This window comes from Scomber scombrus, chromosome 23 (assembly GCF_963691925.1).
Source record: "Scomber scombrus chromosome 23, fScoSco1.1, whole genome shotgun sequence".
In the NCBI taxonomy this organism is placed as follows: domain Eukaryota; kingdom Metazoa; phylum Chordata; class Actinopteri; order Scombriformes; family Scombridae; genus Scomber; species Scomber scombrus.
In genome coordinates, this window is record NC_084992.1 from 23,378,548 (window position 1) to 23,401,326 (window position 22,779).

A 22,779-nucleotide genomic window follows, 5' to 3' on the forward strand; every position below is an offset into this window, starting at 1 on the left:
ACTAGTGCCATCTTTAGAAGCATCCAAAGATTACAGATTTTATGACACACTTGCACTTAATCCCTTCAACCTATCTCCTTCATCTTTACATACTTTAGTTTAGTCTCCAGGTCTTTATATTTTATCTTGAGGAATTTCTTTAATGAATTATTTGTGACTCAGACTTACTTTGACACAGTGTCCTTTTCCCACATTCATCATGTAAAGTCTTTAACTGCTGAGTGGTGTTTTTTCCTCACAGAGCTTCTTGGACATAAACACTGATTAGTCTCATCCTCTCAGCCACATGGTCACTGTCCTTTGCAACAGGCCTCACTTCCTTCTCTTTCCAAGACCCTTTATCTACAATGTTACACCCTATCTAATCTGAATGAATATACTGAATTGTTTCCTAGAGAACGTTATAGTTGTTATTAGAAAGCTTAGACCAAATTATTAATACCTGATTACCATAGATAGATAGATAGATGGATAGATAGATGGATAGATAGATAGATAGATAGATAGATAGATAGATAGATAGATAGATAGATAGATAGATAGATAGATAGATAGATAGATAGATAGATAGATAGATAGATAGATAGATAGATAGATAGATAGATAGATAGAAAGATAGATAGATAGAATGATCTTCAGGGGCAGACACCCTCTCTACATTTAAGAGTAGGCTTAAAACGTTCCTTTTTTGATAAAGCTTATATTTAGGGCCGGCCAGGCTTGTCCTGGACCAGCTTCTAGTTTATGCTGCTATAGGCTTAGACTGCCAGGGGACTTCCCATGATGCATTGAGCTCTTCTCTCCTCCTCTGCCTCTCTCTGTCCATCTATATCCATTTACATGCATGTATTATTAATGCAATCACAACTTCTTCACCAGAGTTCTCTGTGCTCTCTCATCTCACAGGTGACCTGCACAGTGTCCTGGATCCTGCAGATGTCCTAAGCTCATGACTGCTGCTGTTATTATTATTTTCAATGTTGATTGATTGTTTGTCCCTCTTTACTTATCCTTTCTCCCTCTTCTCCTTCTCTCCCTTTCCCTTTCCCTTTCTCTCTCTCTCTCTCTCAACCCCAACCGGTTGAGGCAGATGGTCGCCCACTTACAGCCTGGTTCTGTCTGAGGTTTCTTCCTGTTAAAAGGACTTTTTCTTTGCAGCTGTCACCAAGTGCTGCTCATGTGGGAATGTTGGGTCTCTTTAAATTAAATTAAAGAGTACAGTAGACCTGCTCTATGTGTAAAGTGCTTTGAGATGACTTTTGTTGTGATTTGGTGCTATATAAAAAAAGATTGATTGATTGATTGATCTCCTCATGAAGAGGGGCCTCATATTTTTCTTTAAACAACAGTCAGGAGCCCAAATTAACAGCTGAAACGTGTAATCGTTCGTCCTGTATACGGAGCATGTTGTTCATTGAAGCATCATTCAAGTTATGTCTTGAAAGGTTAAATGCAACAAATCTCATTATTATAATAACCATGATGATTAACATTAGTAGTATTAGTGGAGTGCTACCAGTCATTCTTTTTTTTCTTTTTTTTGGTGATCATTGTGTACATCATATCTGGTGGGCGGGGCTTTTGTCCCTCAGCTGCGGAAACAGGCTGAGTGGTTCCAGAGAGCAGACAGCTGCAGCAGCATGCTAACCTGATCTACAGAGACACACACACACACACACACACCACACACACCACACACACCACAAACACTGTCCTCAGGGCCGAAGAGATGGGGGACAAAAGTGGGACCAGGTAAGACAGTCATCTTGTTAGTTCAGTAGTGATGTAAACAGATGGAAGAAAACTAGTTCCGTTGTGTCGTGAAGAGAAAAAAAAGGGAACTGTGAGATCGTTTAAACAGCAGACTATTGTAAGCTGTTGTTTACCGCCGAGAGGAGCCTGAAACCACCTTAAACAGGCTGTTATTATCACATCTGATAGAACATCTGTTTAACACTAACAGACCAACAACATCTGCTGTAGCGCAACATCTGGACTCAAAGTTGACGTTTAAAAAAAACAACAAAAAAAACAAAAAAAACAACCAAACAGATTAAATGTCGACTGATAGGAATGTAGAATATAAAAGTGAATGTGAAGAATGAGTGAACACTTTCAGATGTCTCGTGCTGTGTAGACTATGCAGTTATCAGAGAGAAGTGTAAAATGTATACATTTCAACAAGAGTCTGGCGTAACTTCCTCATAAGAGAGAACGGACAAGGAACTAAAGGAAGGAGGTGTAGTCTCTCTCTGTTAAACACTTTTTTACCTTTATTTCTATAACAGAAGCCACTAGTCTCCTAAAATATGGATCTATATATTTCTAAGTCGAACATTGGAGGTAAACAGCAGGTCGATCAGCACCGTTCCTGTTCTGAAAACGCCAAATTCTTACATAATGATTTGAGGAAAACAACAATTGTACGGTGTACAGTAGAGTTAGCTTTAATCCGTTTAGAAACACTGTTTGGTACTTTGTAACATTCATAATTGGCTGATGAAAAGCAACAATGAAGCCAACCTTTTGGCTGCAGTGTATCTGCAACTCCTGTTGAACTCTGACAGACGTCTGAATATTAAAAGGAAGGAAGTTTACAGAGAGAGAGACCTTCTTAGTACCACAACCAATCTGAACATTAAACCCTGTTATTCTTGTTGTAATCATTCCTCCTGTTTATACTGACCATTAGAAGATCCCTTCATAATGCAAAAAAAAATGTATTTATATTTAACCGTAATCCTAACCCAAATGAGTCATATCAAGTCTTCTATGTTTCAACATTACATTCTTTTTAGTTCCAAAGTCTTTTTGTTACTACACTTCCACCACAGCTCAACAGGGAAACACTAAGAGGGAATTTGATGCTAAAAAGACTGTAAATGTGTCAGATATCATTGATATAATAACTCACACTGATGAAGACTCATATAAGCTTCACATCTACTTTTAAATGACTGTATGGACACACTGTGGATTTTGTCCTCCATCACTTCCAATTGAAAGCTCATTTGTAGGAGATCTTTTAATAGTCAGTATGAACAGGAGGAATGATTACAGAGAGGAAAACCTCTTTAACCTGACTGCTGTTGAAAAATCCTTTAAGATAAATCATCTGAGTAGCACTAGAGGAACACTTATAGATTGTCTAAACTAAGTCTTCATTCTCTGAGGAATATAAATGTGCTCAGTAAAGAGATTTTAAAGCTGCACCTATTGATATTTAATAGGATAAATTGATCTAATGTGTGATGTTAGAGGGGTCAGGGGTCTTTCAAATTTCAGTTCAGTTTTAAATGTAAAGGTTTGATAAAGCTTTACACTACCTGCTCAGCATCAAACAGCACGCACGCACACACACACACGCACACACACACACACACACACACACACACACACACACACACACACACGCACGCACGCACACGCACACGCACACGCACACACACACACAGTTAGAGACCAGCTGCTGAACATAGTGAAGCATTTAGCAGCTAAAGAGACAGATACTTTTCTACTAAGGGCTGATAATGTTGCTCTGTGTCTGCTGGATGTGTAAACAGACAACTGAAAGCCAACACTTGATAATAATGTGCGTGTTGTGTTTACAGCTTGTTCCGCTGCCTCCAAGCAACCAACAACATGAACACTGCTTTAAGTTAGAACCTGACTGCTCTTATACTGTAAGACCTTGTGTGTTTTAAATGTTATGTCTGGAATGCCTGAGCACAAAAATACAAGCTGTGATAAACAACTATAGTCTCCATCAAATGTCGTAGAGTTGAGGGAGATATCATGCCCTCACTTCTGACTTCACTATAATTCCACAGCATGCTGAGTTGTTAGAAGGGGTTTATCATGACTAGATGTTTTTTTTTTTTGCCTTGAGGATAGGGGGTTGACAGGAATTGGTTCACATGTCCCAGTGTTAAGGAAGTAATGGATGTTTCTGTGATAATCAGGATGTGCATTTTGTTCTTCGCCCCTGTTTTCTTTCCTCTAAATGTAAAAGGCAGCACATTCCTGCACAGGGACATGCTAAAGGTTCTTAAAACTGCAGCTGTCTGCACAAACCCGGTAAAGCTGACTTAACCTCCAACAGCTAACTGCTTATAATCTCAAACCTGTACAACAATCATTTTCTACAATCACGTAAATGAGGACTAAGCATATGCTTGTGTGTTAGTGTTGTGCTGTGGTACACAAAGGGACAAACGGGTGGCTGGTTAATCACAACTCTTGGTCGCAGAATAATTTCTGGCATACACAACCCACATTTCCTGGAAAACACTTCACCCCACTTCCTGTTCAACTTCAGTAAGGACGCTCTGCCCATTCGCTCTCTGCTTTGCTGTCATTTACCCATTTGTGTGCTCTTAGTTCTGCTTTTTGGTTGCTCGGTGTCTAGATGTTGAGCAATGATTGCACCTAACAATAACATCACAGGGATTGTCATTTATTCTCTGTGTTGCAGGCAGTAAGTTTCTGTTTGAAAAGTGGAAATTGTTACAAAAAGATGCACTAGAGAAGATTTATGAATTCCACAACAGCCCCACAGTGTGTCCTGCAGAGAGGGACTCTGTGCCTTTAGTATGGAGTTAGAGTTGTGAAATGGTTAGCCTAGCTTAGCATTTCGCAGCAAGAAAGTGAATAAGCATTTCCAAAATGTTGAACTACTTCTTTCATATACTAATATTGAGATCAATGAGAAGGTGGCAGAGGCACCACTGTAGTTCAGTTCATCCTACAAAGCTTCCTCCATTCTTATTGTGGTCTGTCCAGAGTCTGCTGCTGATTTTACTTCACATCCTGACTTACTGTGTGTGTGTGTGTGTGTGTGTGTGTGTGTGTGTGTGTGTGTGTGTGTGTGTGTGTGTGTGTGTGTGTGTGTGTGTGTGTGTGTGTGTGTGTGTGTGTGTGTGTGTGTGTGTGTGTGTGTGTGTGTTGTACTTTTGTGTTTTAATTGAGGCGTGTACGACTCCATGAATTTCCCCTAGTGGGATAATAAAGTTTGTCTTGACTTTGACCTTTAACGCTCCATGGGCTTAATTACATTTTCTGGGGACTTGCACAGCCAACAGTCTAAAGAAGATACACGCAGTAGCCATCATGTGCATGTATTACATAGCTAAAAGTACGTAACCTATATAAACTTCCTAAACGCCTCATTTGTGTCTCAGCTGTTGCTTTCTAAAATCTCCCTTTTTATTAAAATTCATTCCTTTTATTTAAATTCCTGTTCCTTCCACCATAGTAAAGGACTGGTGCTCTGGATCTGGAGGTGTGTGTGTGTGTGTGTGTGTGTATGTGTGTGTGTGTGTGTGTTAGAGAGTAAACAGTGCTGTAGTGTGTACAGGGCTGTAATGAGATCCACAGTTCCCACAGTCAGAGATTATATTAGTTTATCCTCCACAGTCTGACTAACTAGACTTTAAGGTTTCCTGGTTCCCTCTCAGACTGCAGGGAGTGGGCATTTATATCATTTCTATCTACTTCTACATTTATACAGAAATTCTGATGAACACAGTAGTGCTTTAGTTTGAAATGACAGTAGAGTTATGTAACAGGGAAATGTTTTTTCTTGTGTTTTTCTGTGTAGCTCTTACATTGGTGATGAAGTGGGAGGAAAACAAATTAAAACGCGCTGAATCATCAGAAAACACTTTTTTCAATCGGGGTGCTACAGTGAGGTTTAGGGCCTGAGACCTGAGTACTATATCTCGCTCACATGTCTGACATGATGACTGACATATAAAGCATCTTGAATCTTGAATCTTGAATCTTGAATCTCAGTGGTGTAGTGATCCCAAAACAGCAACACTCCTGGATCAACTTCAGCTGTGTTTCATGTCAAACCTCTCCCACTGTTTCCTGTCAGCACTGTCAAGTGTAAAATGAAAACAAATAAACCCCAGAACTAATTAAAAGGGAAATGTTAAAGTCTGATGGATGCTGGATTTTTGAGGCCAATGGATTGAAATATCCAATAACAATATACATATAGAAGTTGAGCATGTGTTGTTGAATTAGTACATGCTTCAAGCCAGGTTACTGATGTGATGAAGCTAGTAAATTCATTTCAAACAGACTTACTAGTTACTAAGATAACCTCTCTCTCTTTCCACAGGGTTTTTAAGAAGTCCAGCCCCAACTGTAAGGTATGTGTGTGTCTGTGTGTGTGTGTGCGTGAGGAGGAGTTCTTATCGTCTCTTCTTTACCTCTAGACCATCTTTTCACTATCAGTAGCTGATGTAGTTTATTTGAATCTTTTCATTTTTTCTGCCTTTCATTATTTCCACAGGTTACAGTTTATCTAGGGAAGCGAGACTTTGTAGATCACTCAGACCATGTAGATCCAGTAGGTGAGTTTAGACGCACACACACACACACACATACACACACACACACACACACACATACACAGACAGAGGTATACTTACTACAATACTACATGAACTTTAAAGATTGAAAATCCTTGAATTCTTTCAGTACACTCATAGTCTCATCTGGACAGAGACACATGCTGGTTATGTTCTGTCCACTGTGGATCACATTGGGTATAAACACTAACTGGTTCCTAAATCAGACGGTGGCTCCCACAAAGGTAGATCTCTCAGAAGATCAGAAGGCTCGTAGGATTTGCCTTTGTGTGTAACATCGTTGTGTAGGTAAAGTTGTCCGTGTGAAGAATTGGCAAATTTAATATTGAACCATGCAGGTAACCAATGGTTAAAAAACTGTCATTTGGAAAGTCAGACACTTCACTCCAGTTCACTATTGGGTATTAGATTAGGGGTTGCAAAAGACACTCAAGTTGTGTCTACATTTAGACAACCTCAACTACCTCTTATTGCTCATTTACTTTAGAAATGTGGACACCAGTATTACACATATTGCAGCAAGACTGCATCCTTCTCAAATAAATAAATACGTGTGTGTGTGTGTGTGTGTGTGTGTGTGTGTGTGTGTGTGTGTGTGTGTGTGTGTGTGTGTGTGTGTGTGTGTGTGTGTGTGTGTGTGTGTGTGTGTGTGTGTGTGTGTGTGTGTGTGTGTGTGTGTGTGTGTGTGTGTGTGTGTGTGTGTGTTTTCTAGTGGGAGTGCTCCTTGTAGATCCAGAGTATCTGAAAGATCGAAAAGGTAAGAAAAGCAACAGACTGACAGCATAACAGGTTGACTGACAGATTATATTAGTATATAACTGAGCTTCCTCATGTCTTTGTCCATGTCTTCAGTGTTTGTGACTCTGACCTGTGCGTTCCGCTATGGTCGGGAGGACCTGGACGTCCTGGGCCTTTCCTTCCGGAAGGATCTGTATGTCAGCAGCTTCCAGGCCTTCCCTCCCCTGCAGGAGAACAAGAAGCCTCTTAGCCACCTGCAGGAGAGGCTACTGAAGAAGCTGGGTCAGCATGCCTACCCCTTCAACTTCACTGTAAGAACACCAAACATCCCCTTGAGACTACCTCACACCAGCATACACAGCCCTTAATCACACATGACCATTAACTGTACCGTACACTGATTAACAAGCAGTTGATAAAAGAGTTTTTTGAGTACACCTGTGACTTCCAATTTAGACTTAACTGTGAACAAGCTTATACAAGAACCTGTGAACACAACAGCTTTGTCAATTGTGGCTTGGGTTTGTGAGTTATGCCCCATGGATCCACATTGTAAGGAATTGCCTGAACAAGTAAGAAACCAAATTGCAAGACTTCAAGATCATCAGTAGGCTATAGGGATGGGCAATATGTCAAGATTTCCTACCAGCCACGGTCGGCCCAACGACCAGTAATTGCTGATTTATTTGTTCCTGTGGGTGTGTGGCATACACCCATGGAGGACATCGCCCTTTTTAGCAAAAACATTCAGCTTTATTATGAAAGAGAATACAAAATCCCCTATTATGATTTGGTTTGGTATCACCAACATGCTCTCTCTCCACTGCACACTCACCCCACACACAATCCACACACTGAGCTATTCCTTAAAGGACCTACACTAAAAAAAACAAATATATGATCCAATCAGCACGGAGCCTAGTAGGTTACTGAAGTCGAAACACAGTTGCAACATGTGTAGGAGATACAGGAAGACCAATAACTGAAGGTTAAAATGATATCTGGGTCAATTAGGTTTTTATTGTGTCCATGTAGTTTAGTCAAATTTAAAGGAGTTAAAATGATAAAATAAACCTATGAATAACTTCACACATTCTTTTTTTGTGGACCCAGCATCAAATTTCTGCTTTTAATCCATTTAGAGAGAATATATTAGAGGATTATGGCAAAAATGTCTAAGTGGTGTAACCATAAACACTTTGTATCAAATAATTCAACTTGCTTAAAAACAGTAAATTGTCAATAAAACACCATATCAACTAGTTTGGCATGATCTTACATTATAACTTTATATTAAATAAAGGTAATGGAATACAATTGTTCTAAATATAACATTAAACTGGGTTACCATGGAGATCAGGAACCATGTTTTAAATGAAGTCATTATTAGTATAAGTCCACTTAAATACACTGTAGGTGATAAAATATGTAATATTGATCATTCTTTTGTGGTTACACCATTTGACATTTTCAGGAGCATTCAGTCTTACTTTTGGTAAAAAATATTGCAAATGTCATTTCAAATGATATAAAACCAACAAAAAATACTAAATGTTAATATTAACAAACCTGATGCTGCTTTTAAAACTAGTTTTAAGATATTTTTGAATTGCTCATCTTACCAACACTTATTTGTCACTGAACCATATACCAAATAATGACTTAAATGTTTGACCTTTCATTATAGTTGAATTAGTCAAACATTCAGGGTTTTCTTCTCAATTGGCTTAATTGTTCTTGGGTTTTGTCTAAATAAGAAATAAAATAAAAATAAAGTTCTACTAAAGGGAAAGGATTTGTAATGACTTAACATTTTAGTGATACTTACCAGGGGTGTACTCAGGTTTGTATACTGTATATAAACAGTAAAACTACATATGCAAAAAGATATTTTTCAGAAACCACAGAAGGATTTTCTTGCACTTACTCAGTCTTGTGTTCTTGGTAGTTATAAATGATATGCTTCTTCTGTGCTCTTTGTGTTATTTTGAAAAACATTTTAGATATCTTAGTTCAATGTTTGTGGACAACAACACACCAGTCTTACAGGGAACATGTTGTGCTTGTAGTGATTTTATGTTATTTATATACTTTTATGATGTCAAATATTAAACATGTAACTGTAAATAATGCAAAAATATTCCAAAGGCACTGTAGAATATAAATATAGACCTGGAAATATGTTATTTACTGTAACACTGAACAGCTCATATTAATCATGTCACATTCTGTAAAGTGAATAAAAGCAGGCTTATATGCTGTTTAGTCTTGTGTGGCGTAAGACTAAGCAGCCTTCATTTGTACTGGAACCCCTTTCACATTCTGCCAAGTGAAGTACTGTTGAGTGAAATGGATAAGAGCAGGCTGTTAATTGTTATCGTGTTTAGTATTACTTAACAGAGCACAAGTGAAGTTAAGTGAAGTGGATAAGAGAGTAGGTATTATGGTATCAATACTCTTAACCATTTTACACCCTGTGAAGTGAAATGAGTTGAAGTGCTAAACAGACCTCAGTCCTATTCCCCCTTGTGCACTATGTTCTATATTACTGTTCTCCCAGAACTAATACTTGGATTTCACTTGATTTGTGTTTGGATGTGTTAGATCCCCCAGAACCTTCCCTGCTCAGTGACCCTCCAGCCAGGCCCAGAGGACACTGGGAAAGCGTGTGGTGTGGATTATGAGCTTCAAGCGTTCTGTGCCAAGACTGCGGATGAGAAGATCCACAAAAGGTCCAACACATTAAGACACCTAGAGAGATACCTTAGAATCCATGCTGCATAAGCTCGTGTTCCCCAAACAACTTTTATTTTATTGTGGTTGGATAACACGGGTGGAAACCTTGTAACTCCACATTTAGTTTTGGACACATTTTTGGGGCCCTATCTGCTCAGGGGCCCCTGGACACTTGCCCAGATTGCCCATACGGTAGATCTGGCCATGCCCAGTATGGTTCTCTAAGCCATACTGGTTCTCCTTGCCTATGGACGATGTAAACCTCTGTCCTCAGTAAATACGCACTGTCATATCAACTTTGTGTGTGTGTGTGTGTGTGTGTGTGTGTGTGTGCCCGTGTGAATGTAGGAACTCTGTGCATTTGGTGATCCGGAAGGTTCAGTATGCTCCGGAGAAGCCTGGTCCACAACCGATGGTGGAGACCAGCCGCAGCTTCCTGATGTCTGATAGATCTCTGCACCTGGAAGTGTCTCTGGATAAAGCGGTAACACACTCAAACTCATGATGTGTTATTTGATTGGTGGAATGCAAACCATGCTCAGTCTTTGTCTCCCTCCAGCTGTACTACCATGGTGAGCCCATCAGTGTTAATGTCCACGTCACCAACAACTCCACTAAGACTGTAAAGAGGGTGAAGATATCTGGTAACGCCACCTGTCTTTACATACTTACACTCTCCTTTCAGTTTTTACCACTAATACACAGTTTAAACAACTTTTGCACCACTTTGGATAAAAATCTATTGTTATTGGGTGTAAATAACTAAATGGAGTATCTCCTGTAATCTGACGTTCCCCAATGTACACCTTGATTAGAAGACAGCACGACTAAAAGAAGCACTAAAATCATTCTCCTCTCCTCTCAGTTCGTCAGTATGCTGATATCTGTCTGTTCTCCACGGCCCAGTATAAGTGTGCAGTAGCCCAGGTTGAAGCAGAGTGAGTATTATGAGTATTATGGGAATATTAGCACTTTTTATAATAATCTGTTGAAGGGGTAAGTTTCTCTAAAATGTGTACCTACAAGCATTATTTGTGACATCACAACTAGTTTGGATCCAGTCATGGTCCATTATGCAACTTACACAAGTGTGATTTGGAAACTTGAAGCCTTCAGTGACCACACACTAAGAATGGATGTTACAGTGAAGTAGTAAAACATTTTATGTGCAACAGTTAAATATTTGTATTTCCCAGATTGTAGATTTTTATGGGTAATGGCTAGGTGTAACTTTTTTGTGGAAAAAACATTTCAGACAGACATTATTTAAGGCAGAGTATTTTTATGTCTTAGAACATGTAAAACATGAAGGAGTCGCACAAGGATCAAGTTGAAGTCCTGTCTTATTTACAATCTACATGAATGGTTTTCAAGTTCCAAAACCTTATTACATACTTGAACAGCTTCCTCAAATATTGAAATGTATTATATCTTACGTGTGCCTGGTGCAGTCCTCTGCTGTCAAGAGTCAACATAAATGCTCAAAAATCTCTCACTCTGTTAAACTCTTCCCCTTTCTGTTCCCCTTTGTCCCCTCTCTCACTGACATTTACCCCTCCACCCCTATTCTCCTTAGTGACCAGGTGTCTCCCAGCTCCACCTTCTGCCAGGTCTACACCCTAACCCCCATGCTGGGTACCAACAGGGAAAAGAGAGGCCTGGCTCTGGATGGAAAGCTAAAGCATGAAGACACCAACCTGGCCTCCAGCACCATGTACACACATACACACACCTGACAAAATTGGTTTATGGATGTGCATTGTGTACTGTATATCTCTCATACATTCTGTGTGTGTTACAGAGTAAAAGAAGGGTGTAACAGGGAGATGATGGGGATCTTGGTTTCCTACAGAGTTAAAGTCAAACTTGTGGTGTCTCTTGGAGGGTAGGTGGACAAGGATATTTAAGTTCATCACATCTTGGATCTTATTGTCTTAGTTTTTGGTCATCATTCATATCCAATTTTATAAAATATTTCTTGTGTCAGTGTGTTCATTGCCTTTTGTGTGTGTGTGTGTGTGTGTGTGTGTGTGTGTGTGTGTGTGTGTGTGTGTGTGTGTGTGTGTGTGTGTGTGTGTGTGTGTGTGTGTGTGTGTGTGTGTGTGTGTGTGTGTGTGTGTGTGTGTGTGTGTGTGTGTGTGTGTGTGTGTGTGTGTGTGTAGGGATGTAGCAGTGGAGCTTCCTTTTGTCCTGATGCATCCCAAACCTGCAGAGCAGCCCAGACCCAAACCACAGCCAGGTAGGTCACACACACACACACACACACACACACACACACACACACACCTATGCATACACACCTCATAAACGTTAACAGCTGAGCTGTGTGCTCTGTGAGGATTACAGTGTAATTAACTCAATGTGTTCTTGTGTCTAGTTGCTCTACAGGCTGATGCTCCCGTGGATACAAACCTCATAGACTTTGAAGTGAAGTAAGTATGTGTGTGTAAATAAAGATGAGATTTATCATAGCCTGCTATAAAACTATTTTTCACCATATTTTCCACTTCTAGACTGGCAGTCTGGTTGTGATTTAAGTCCTAAAATAATATACTGACAATTTGAATGCTCCAAATAGGACCAGATGATACTATTTTTTTCACCAGGGACTACATGTATCCTACACTGAGTAAAACTCCATCAGGATTAACAATGCAGGGAGAGATGGAGAATTAAATATTTTCGATAATTATATAAGCTCGACCTTATAAGAATGATGGGTTACATCATTCTGAATTCCATTTTAAAGATGGGGGGAATGACAGGATATGGTCTGCATTAGGGGGAAAAAGAGTCAAACTCAAACAAATCTTAACACACTGACATGAAACACATTGATATCATTCAGTGTAACTTTCCAAGGATATATCATTATTTTCAATGTCCGTTGCCAATAAACCTTCATAAATCAGAAAAAAAGAGTCTTCAGTAATCCAGTGATAGTTTTCAATCCGTGGTTAAACTTCTAATAGCTCATTCAGCATAATTTCAAAGGTGTCATTTGGCAACAAATATTTGGATACAAACTGGACTCAAAGGAGCTATAACTATTTCTGGGACCCCATACATGTTTCTGACTGGATTCAAATCACTGAGGAGGTAATGTTAAAATCAACCCACCTCCCCTGGATCAATGGGTTAGGGTTAGTCTGAATGAGGTATTACACATAACATTAGTTCAACTTAAACAAACCAGCTGTCTGACATCAACATCCTCTTCCTGTCCGTCAGCAGTAGTTCCCCTCTGGGTGATGACTTTGTGTTTGAAGACTTTGCTCGGCTACGGTTGACCGGAATGAAGGATGAGGACGACCCGCTCGGTTAGGTGCCCCTCCTCAGGTACCAGGGTTACGTGGCTGAATGGGAGGTTACAGGAGGCCTCAAGAAACCTGCTTTAATTGTACCTTTTCACTCTGTATCGGCTATTAGATGTCTCTTTTTAAAGGAGCAGCCAACAATTTAGGAAATGTGTTGTTTGCTGTTTTAGCCAGAGACATACAACAAGTATGTTACTGTATTAACAGAAGAGATGGTTAATGCATCAAGTGTCATGTGTCAAAGTGTCAAACAACAGTGCTCACCTAACAGGAGCTATAGTAACATGTTTTCTGTTGAAATGTTGCTGCTTGACCGCTGATATCAGCATTATTATTCATGCTGCTGTGATTCAGGACTTACAATTCTTGCAGGGATGTCTTTTAAACGAAACATTCAAGATATTTTTATATAGATTTTATATTAATAATAGGTCAGTTGTTGTCTTCAGGTATCAGTAAAACTGTTAAGAGATATGCCTTTTACTGCTTCCTATTCATTTGTCTATAACCTTTTTTTTTTAATGGAAAACAAATACACTTCATATGAGGAGCAGAACAAGTTAGAAGCTGGTGTTCAAAAAGGAATAGGAATCATTTTATTTTTGTATTTTGTCATTTCTGTTTTTATTAGTTGTATGGATCACATATTAAGAAGATGATTTATTGCCCTCTCTGGTTGTAGTAAGTTTTAAACCTGTTACCACTGTAACCACACACAACAGAGATGTCATGGGGTCCTGGAGTACACCTGTATCACCAGAGCTAGGTCAGGAGGTCAAGATCTTGAGGAGGTGTTACCTTATATAAGTACAGTCCATTTACCTTACGTTTTAAAGTATGTGTCATGCAAAATGCAGTTAATCTCTCCAGGACCCAAACACAGTCCCAGTGTAGTATCTTGATACTATCCTGTGTCCCAATGGCCTGCAGTATTAATATGATGACATGCAGTACGTACTTACTTGAAAATGAATTACCTGTTAGATTGCCATGAAATTAAGTTCAGACATTTAGCCTTAGCACAACTGCACAGAGCTGCTAGCACACCTGTAGCATTGCAGAGTCACAGTTGACACTTGTTGGTAGGTTACAGCATTGTAATGTTAGAATATTAATGTCATATGCTTTAATGTAATCTGTCATATGGAACTGAGACACAGCGTAGGAGAAGAATTGGCCAACATGTGTACACACAAATGTTAGCATTAATGTGAACATACTTCATGCTACATGCTAAGTCTTTCCTACGTCACTACCAGTGTTTGTCAGTGTCTCTTTCAGTTGGACACTTGTGCTTTTATATCATGATGATATGTGATTTCAGATTAAGTATTGAGTATTTTGTTTTGGGTTTTTTTTTTTTTTTTTTTTTTTAACAATCCACCTACTATATCTAGTTACCACTATAATCAAATGAGATTTATCAAATGCTTAAAATGCTACATGCTAATCTGACTACACAATATAGTAATGAACACAGCAAACTGTATGAATGTGTATTTTTGTCAATAAAATGAAACAAAAAAAACAAGTGTTATTCAAAAATATCTTTATTTTGTTATGTAAAGATTAAAAAAGGTTGTCACACAGCTTCCTCAAGTTTGTGAACGTAAACTTCTCCACCTGTCAGATGGAAGATGTGACATCTTTAACTGATGTCAAACATGACAAAAGCTTTTGTATTATTTAGCAAGCAAAACAAGATTCAATAGACTGTGAGGACATATTTAATGAAGCTTTGATATTTTTAAGCCAAGAGACAAACAACAAGCTTGGCTTCACTCACTGTCTGTGCCTAATACACGAAGCAAAGTTCACTGTACTTGACCAAGAAGAGAATCTTCCATTTAAGTCAATACAAACCATGAGCACCGTATGAGCATAATAAACACCTGTTTGCCAAAATCATAACATTATCAAACACAGAATTTTAAAAAAACGGGAGAAAGAAATGCAAAGAGCACATTTCACAGTGCAGACTAAATCCAGATATTCCTCCTGAGTCTGTCCTCAAATTATAACTGTCATCACTCTGTGGCTTCATTAGAAGTACAACAGGCTCTACAGATTATATGTTGACATATAAAAAGAAAAAATGGACCACAAAACAACAAAATGGACCCAGAAACACAATATTCATGCTTAGACATAGTTCTTGTATATCTGTCATATTCTTGAGCATTTGTAATCATGAATAAAAAAAGGAGCAGTGAAAAGATCAGAAACACTGGTGGTAGACACATCAACATGAGATAGATGCTGCTGTTATCCTCCAGTCAGCCAGCTGTCCTCTCTGCTCTTATGTCTGCTGCTGCTGTTGCTGCTGCTGCTGTTGCTGCTGCTGTTGCTGCTGTTGCTGCTGCTGTTGCTGCTGCTGCTGTTGTTGCTCCAGCATGACTTCACAGGTCCGTCCCAGTTCTCCCAGTTTGACCTTAGCGTACTCTGCTCTGTTCAGGGCCATCTGACAGTCCTTTCTGGCTGAATAAGTTGAACCTTCATGAGGTTGACCGGTAGCCACCTGTGGAAAAGAAATGTTAAATTCAGCTGCTCACAATATGATGCACTCTGTCTTTACATTTTTAATGTATTAATTCTACACTGGGTATTTAAGTGAAGGCCAGTTGTGGGATTAAATGTACTGAGTTACTAGTTTCTACATTGTAGAACGATATTAAAGACAGCAAATATTTGAAATAATATAAATGGAATTATGTAGCAAACAAAAAAAGTGTTAAGTGTGTTTTTAATATTGTAGATTCCTCAAAGTAGCCACTGTTTGCCTCTGACAGCAATATCCACTTCAAAGCACTGTGCTACACCATTAGCCACCATATACATGTACATTTTCAAACCAGTCACTGCAGCTCTGCACAGTCCCTGCCTGCTTCAAATCATCTACTATAGTCTCAGTCCCCAAAAAGCAGAGAAGTACAGAGTTCAAGGACTACAGGCCAGATGTTCTGACCCCTGTGCTCATGACATTTTTGAGGAATCATCCTGCCCCACCTTAACCCTTGATTTTTTGTAATCACTTTTAAAGAATACTCTTGTATCAATTTTGAATTTCCCCCTGGGGGGATCAATAAAGTTACCCTACCCCTAAGGGTTAAATCAATCACTGTCCCATTGATGGACCCCATGACTAACAGGTCTGAGGATGACACAGTCAAAGTAGGCCTGCACTTCATCCTCCAGCATGTGTACAGCTGGAGAACCTACGTCAGGATCCTCTTTGTTGACTTCAGCTCGGCATTTGACACTATTGTGCCAGAGCTCCTCCACACTGAGCTGACTGTGCCTGAGCCTCTCTGTCTGTGGATCACTAACTTCCTGACAGACATGAAGCAGTGAGGCTGGAAAAGCACAACTCCACCTCTCCTCTACTGTCTGTGTATGAATGACTGCACTTCCACAAGCTCGTCTATGAAGCTCCTCAAGTTCACCGATGATAGCAATCATTGGTCTGATCACGAATGGGGACGAGCCTCCATACAGACAGGAAGTGGTATGACTGGAGCTTAACACCCTTAAGACAGTAGAGCTGACAGTAGACTTCAGGAGATGTCTTAATGTCTTTTACTCTGAAGTTGATGACTTTTCCTAAAGTGGTAAGTAAATGAATAGTTAATAGTTTTAATAAGATAGTAGTTATGAGGATTTCTTTTTATGATGTAGCAGTGAAGACTGATGGCTCTAATGGTTATACAATAAACCCCACACTTCCATTAAGTTCTGCTCATTTTCACTTGACATTAAATACATTTCCATCATTATTGCTATGTTATATTTTCATGTCTTAGGTAAAATAGGACATGATATTGTGTGATAGTAGCTGTTTTTTCTCAAAAAATGAGAAAACTTTATCTCTGAAACATGAATCAAGGTTTAATCACATTTATTGATCAGTCAGATCCACTAGTGATGCTTTCTAAACACATCTGTGGTTCAACATTTGGTATAAACACTTTTTATGAGGGGATTCTTAGACTGGGTCAAAATTGACCAGAAAATATACTTCAAGGGTGTAGAATATGAACAGTATGTAAGGGTTAATGGGACATCAATGTAAGCTGCATTACCAATAAGGCCAAACATGATGTTCCTCCTGAGGCAGCTGAATAAGCTCAACCAACTGCAGTTCTACATTGAGTCCATCTTCACATCATTCATCACTGTTTGATACAGTGCAGCAACCACACAGGACATTCAGAGGCTCTATCGCATCATGCACTCATCTGAGAAGATCAGCCTGGAACCCGGGCCACAGACTCTGAACTTCTTCCCTCAGGAATAAGACTGAGATCCATAAAACACCTTCAACAGCAGAACAGGACCTCCAGTAGCTGTTGTACTGTTATCTGCACTGGTCACTCATGTATTTCATCAAACTGGACTTACAGTATACTCTGCATTCAACCTCCACTGTTACATCATTTAATTATAATTATAATAGTAATGGAGTGCTGCATTATATGACCTGGCCTCCACAATCAACTGACATAAACCCAAGTGAGCTGGGTTCAACATATGTGGGAAGACCTTCAACACTGTTAGAAAAGCATCCCAGGTGATGACCTCATGAAGCTACTCGAAAGAGTACCAGGAGTGTGTTAAACTGTCATGGAATCTAAAATACGAAACATATTTTGGTTTGTTCAACACTTTTCTTGTTCACTTCATGATTACATAGATGTTATTTTATACCTCTGATAGCTTCAGTGTTCTACAATGTAGAAACTAGTTAAAATAAGGCAAAATGTTGGACTGGTACTGTACCTCTCAATTACCAGTCAAAACCTATTTAAATGATAAAATGGACACTATAATTAGATATAATATGTTCTACCTTTCAATTTAAAGTTACAGTATTAAGTCAAATCTATCAAGGTGTTTTTGATCAGCTTTCACATAAATGTACATGTGTACATCTGTGCATAACTACCTAAAATGATAAATAAAAAAAGGTGAATCAGCTTCTGACACATTTGCACTATAAGACACAACAGCTCTGTTATTATACTAATATTACTCCTGAGTTTGACCTGTGTGAGGTAGCGGATCTGGCCGCTCAGTTCATTCTCCACTCTGTTGACGGAGCTCTGGAACTGGACCAGCTGTCTGTCCAGGAGGCTGGCATTGTGTTTGTCTTTAGAAAGCTCCAGAATGATAGTACCTGTCAGGGCAAACATAGAGCAATATATCAAGATTAATGAGCAGGTATAGTGACAATAGCATGACTTTAAATTCACAATCCATTAAATACCAAACATCTCTCCACCATATCAAAATATACTAACAAGAAAAAAAAAACTAATACAGTAGAGTAGACTAAATATTAAACACACCTGTCAGTATAACCCAAAAACACCCCGAGCAAAAGACACTTGGTGTTTTTACAGCAAAACAGGTCCCATTTGACCTGAACAGTATGTAAGGGTTAAAACAATCTTTACTTGGAATAATAATGTGTGCCTAATAAGGCTCTTCCACATAAAAAGCCCTCATTAAAATCCTTAAAATTACATCTAAGATGAGTGTGAAAATAGACTCTGCACATACATCACTCTGCACAGAGAAGAGAACGTCCAGCTGAAGGAAGTAGAAGATGTATTTCCTATCAGAAAGCATTAAATGTATTTCCTATCATAAAGCATCAGATGTATTTCCTATCATAAAGCATCAGATGTATTTCCTATCATAAAGCATCAGATGTATTTCCTATCATAAAGCATCAGATGTATTTCCTATCATAAAGCATCAGATGTATTTCCTATCATAAAGCATCAGATGTATTTCCTATCAGAAAGCATCAGATGTATTTCCTATCAGAAAGCATCAGATGTATTTCCTATCATAAAGCATCAGATGTATTTCCTATCATAAAGCATCAGATGTATTTCCTATCATAAAGCACAGTAAGAGCAGAGAGGGCTGAGGGGCCCAGGGTTGTTTGGGCCCGGCTCTGTCTGGTCCTCATTGACTACTAGCGATGAACTATAACAATGTAAGTCAACAATAAGTCAACATTGTGTAAAAATACTAAACTATAGGTATGACTGGTATACTCTGTCCTCACCAGCACACTGCAGGGTCGTTGCTATCTCCTTCTCCACATCCTCCAGAGCTCGGAGCCGCTCATTGGCCATCACAGTCCTCGGCTGTCCAACAACCTGGTCCTCTGTCCAGCAGCACAGTGTGGTCTCGCAGCGCTCAGCTCAGCTCAGCTCAGCTCAGCTCAGACACGACTCAGTTTTGGACTTTCACCTCTTCCACACTGAAGCTGTGTCAGCGCACAACAACAAAGAGCTCACTAAATCGACGTCACCCTGTCGCACAGTAGTGACGTTCGCTTGGCGGAGAGGCAACATGGCTACATCGGCTTGGCTGCATGGCCCATCTGCGATGCGACTAACAGAGTGTTTGGTGTCGGTTCTGAAAGAGCAGCGCCCGGAGTATCTACCCTCACTGCTGGCCAACTACAGAGAACATGGCGTGTTCCCGACACAGGTAGGGCCTGGCACATGGAGGACAGTTAGCTCTGAAGCTAGTCATGTGTTAGCCTGCTGTCGCTGTGCTGTGCTGCAGGCTGGGGCGCTTTGTAGACCACTGAGCTGTGTATGGAGACATTTTGTGTGTGTGTTGGGGGGGTGTGTGTGTGTGTCAGGGGTTACTGTTAATGTTAATGTTAATGTTCACGTTCACTATCAGCTCACACCTGTGTTTATCTCTCTGCAGAGCGCGAGCGCCGTTGGAGGTCTCGTGGGTTTCAGCAATGCCAAACTGGGCTCGAGCAAGACCAAGTGAGAAAATGTTTCATGTTATATATCACAATGTTTCTGTCATCTCAGCCTGATTTAAGCTGTTTGTTTCTATGCTGTGTGTTTGTGTCATTTAATGTTATCCTCATCTTTATTGAGTCGTCTCTTGTATACATAGATAGACTTTATTCATCCCCATTGAGGAAATTCATGCATACAGTAGCTCATACAAACAAACAAATAAACACATACATATACATAAAAACACATAATATATACAAAAAGTTAAAAAAAAAAAAAAAAAAAAGTAAAATATGTAATAAAAATCTTCTATCTTATTGCAGTGCCCTGTCACTATGTTGTAATGTTATCATTGTAAAGTCTAATGGCTGCAGGTACAAAGGAGCTCCTGAACCTCTGGCAAGGCAGGGTGATGAGTCTCCTGTGCTTTAAAGATGTTGTACAGAGGGTGTTTGGGGTTGTTCATAATGGCCTGTATGGTAGCACCTGTAGCCCTCTCTACCACTTCCTTCAGTGTCTCTAAGCTATGCGTGCCCAGCTTGCCTTCCTCACAAGCTTATCCAGCCACTTAACATTATAGTCTGCCAGGCTTGTTTTAGGACACAGATCTACAAATCATCTGATTGGAATAATACAATAACTATGTTTCAATAGTATATGTTCATACTAAACAAAAGAACCGGCCTGTTAACTCAGTGTCTTTTCAGATTATGGGGTGCCGAGTCTGCCGACCCCAAAAAAATCAAACTTAACAAATAGTGATGTGTCTGCATTCACACATCACTGTATATTATAACTTTAATGGCATTTCAGCCCCAGGCTTTCCTCAGCATATTCCTCTTCTACTTCATAAAAAACCAAGAGCCTATATGTTTAATTTGAAGTTGTCCTACCTCACTGTAAAGTCCATTCTCAATATATGTGCACTGAAGGCTTTACGTTTCAACATCACACTTGTGTAAGTTGAATGCTGGACCGTGATTGGCTCCAAACTTGTGATTATTGTGATGATTTTTCACAAATGATGTACGCCCCTTGGAGTCAGATTTAGGGTGAGCACAGAGAACTTTTCCTCCTTCAGCAGATGAATGTGAAACCGTAAGAATTCCATCCATCCATCTTCTTTCTGCTTATCCGGGGTCGGGTCGCGGGGGCAGCAGCCTAAGCAGGGAAGGTTGGGAGCCTGTTCCCTTGTCTTTCAAAGCGAATGCCCCCCTCCCCCCACACCTGTGCATGTCTCATGGCAAACTGTGAATCCTTTGAATTTTTCCTCCCACGGCTCTATTACGCCTGCTCTCATTATGATCAAATTATTTTAACTATTATGTTTTATAACATATTGCCAATAAAATAAAAGTAAATGAATCCCATATTCCTGCATTGAACAGACTCACTGGAGCTGAGGTTAATGTTAGCTGCACGGACAGAGACAGCATGTTTTCTCAAGCGAGTTCAAAGTTTTATCTATTTTACTTTCTTTTGACAATGACACGCTGGATGATGATTTCGGAGGTAATCCGACAGGAGAAGGATTGTGTAAACCAGTCGGTCTCAACAGGGCTTACGATTGGCTACGAGAAAGTGACGTTTCAGGGGGTGCCTCGAGTGGGAGATCCCCCTCCATTCATAAACCGTTGTGCGCCAACGTCATTCATTTCATTTCATTTTGACTTTTGACTTTGTAATTACCGGATAACGGAAACCCTGTATCAGTATCAGAATATAATAGCAGCAATAAGAAAATAATAAAGAACAATAAATAATAAGTACAAAAAACAAACAAACAAACAAAAAACTATAAGAACAATAATAGTAAGAAATATGTAGTAAAATAGTCGTGACATTATTTACACCGTCCATTGAAATACTATGTATTACAGTAAATAGCGCGTCCTGTTTTGAATCACTAGACGGGGTATGTCACATGGGCTATTTCTTGGTTTGACAGTGACAATGATTTGTCAGAGGTCCTGTAAAATGTACGGTATCTTCAATTGCATCCTTCTAATGAATTAACTCAGTTTATGTCCATGGACATTATAATGAAAAGGCTAAAGGCTTAATATTAGTTTGCATCCAGCGTGCTGCGTGGACTTCATTACATCTGCTGCACCGCTGCTACCACAATTATGAAATGCTAAGTTTATTGTCAGTGACTGTGACCTTCATAAAAGTAATATTTTACAAATCTGTATTATATAAACTAACGAAATTCGTTAAAGTCATTTGGCGACTTCTAAATCATTAAACTAAGTCTTACTTTTACTGGAGTAAAGAGTTGAATCAGGACGTCTGCTTTTACTAGAGTCTTTTTTACACTAGTATCTAGTACTGCATACTACACAGGCATGACTCAGAATAACAAGCTTGCACTTTTTAATCATAGTGCGTTGTGTTAATTGATCGGCTGTGTTGTGTTTTACCGGCGCACAGCAGCTTCAATTGCATCCTTCTAATGGATTAAACTATATTGCACCCTTCATTAGATAGATAGATAGATAGATAGATAGATAGATATACTTTGATCCCAAGCTGGGAAATTATAGTGTAGCAGCAGCATTACACAGACACATAGTGACGATACAGTGACAATAACAACAACATATAATATAAGGCTACTTTATGAAGAAGAATAGAAGTAAATACAAGTTATATTAGTGTATAAAACTAACTCGGGTCTCCTGCACTAATACCTGCGCCTCCCAGTGGACAAATGAAGCATTGCAACTGGTTTTCACTCAGGCAGTTTAGGGGCGTTTCCAGTCGGGGCCTCATTGACCACGTCATCGCATTTCCCCCCTGCTTCCATTATCGGCCAGTCAAAGACCT

At 39.4% G+C, this 22,779-nt stretch overlaps 3 protein-coding genes across 4 annotated transcripts in view; 2 read left to right on the plus strand and 1 right to left on the minus strand.

Moving 5' to 3' along the window:
* Positions 1-1,609: 1,609 nt before the first annotated feature.
* On the plus strand, positions 1,610-14,702 carry arrb2b (arrestin, beta 2b). 2 transcript variants are annotated; one of them, XM_062444280.1, is made up of 14 exons: positions 1,610-1,752; positions 6,128-6,158; positions 6,302-6,362; positions 7,093-7,137; positions 7,233-7,429; positions 9,723-9,850; positions 10,203-10,338; positions 10,414-10,498; positions 10,720-10,792; positions 11,431-11,568; positions 11,656-11,739; positions 12,017-12,093; positions 12,232-12,286; positions 13,086-14,702. In XM_062444280.1, exons 1-14 carry the CDS (start codon positions 1,730-1,732, stop codon positions 13,177-13,179), a joined length of 1,227 nt encoding a protein of 408 aa, XP_062300264.1. In that variant the 5' UTR covers positions 1,610-1,729; the 3' UTR covers positions 13,180-14,702. The 2 variants fall into 2 exon arrangements, with proteins under 2 accessions (XP_062300264.1, XP_062300265.1); XM_062444281.1 differs by having other exon boundaries at positions 13,089-14,702.
* A 48-nt stretch (positions 14,703-14,750) lies between these two features.
* Positions 14,751-19,459, minus strand: med11 (mediator complex subunit 11). Its single transcript, XM_062444282.1, has 3 exons — positions 19,248-19,459; positions 18,214-18,344; positions 14,751-15,689 (listed from the first exon to the last, which is right to left on the minus strand). Exons 1-3 carry the CDS (start codon positions 19,315-19,317, stop codon positions 15,471-15,473), a joined length of 420 nt encoding a protein of 139 aa, XP_062300266.1. The 5' UTR covers positions 19,318-19,459; the 3' UTR covers positions 14,751-15,470.
* The window catches only part of pelp1 (proline, glutamate and leucine rich protein 1), a 24,782-nt gene continuing 21,404 nt past the window's right edge, over positions 19,402-22,779 (plus strand). The window contains exons 1-2 of the mRNA XM_062444278.1: positions 19,402-19,678; positions 19,907-19,971. Of these exons, the coding sequence (XP_062300262.1) occupies positions 19,538-19,678; positions 19,907-19,971 (206 nt within the window). The 5' untranslated portion in view covers positions 19,402-19,537. The remainder of the gene's footprint in view (positions 19,679-19,906; positions 19,972-22,779) is intronic.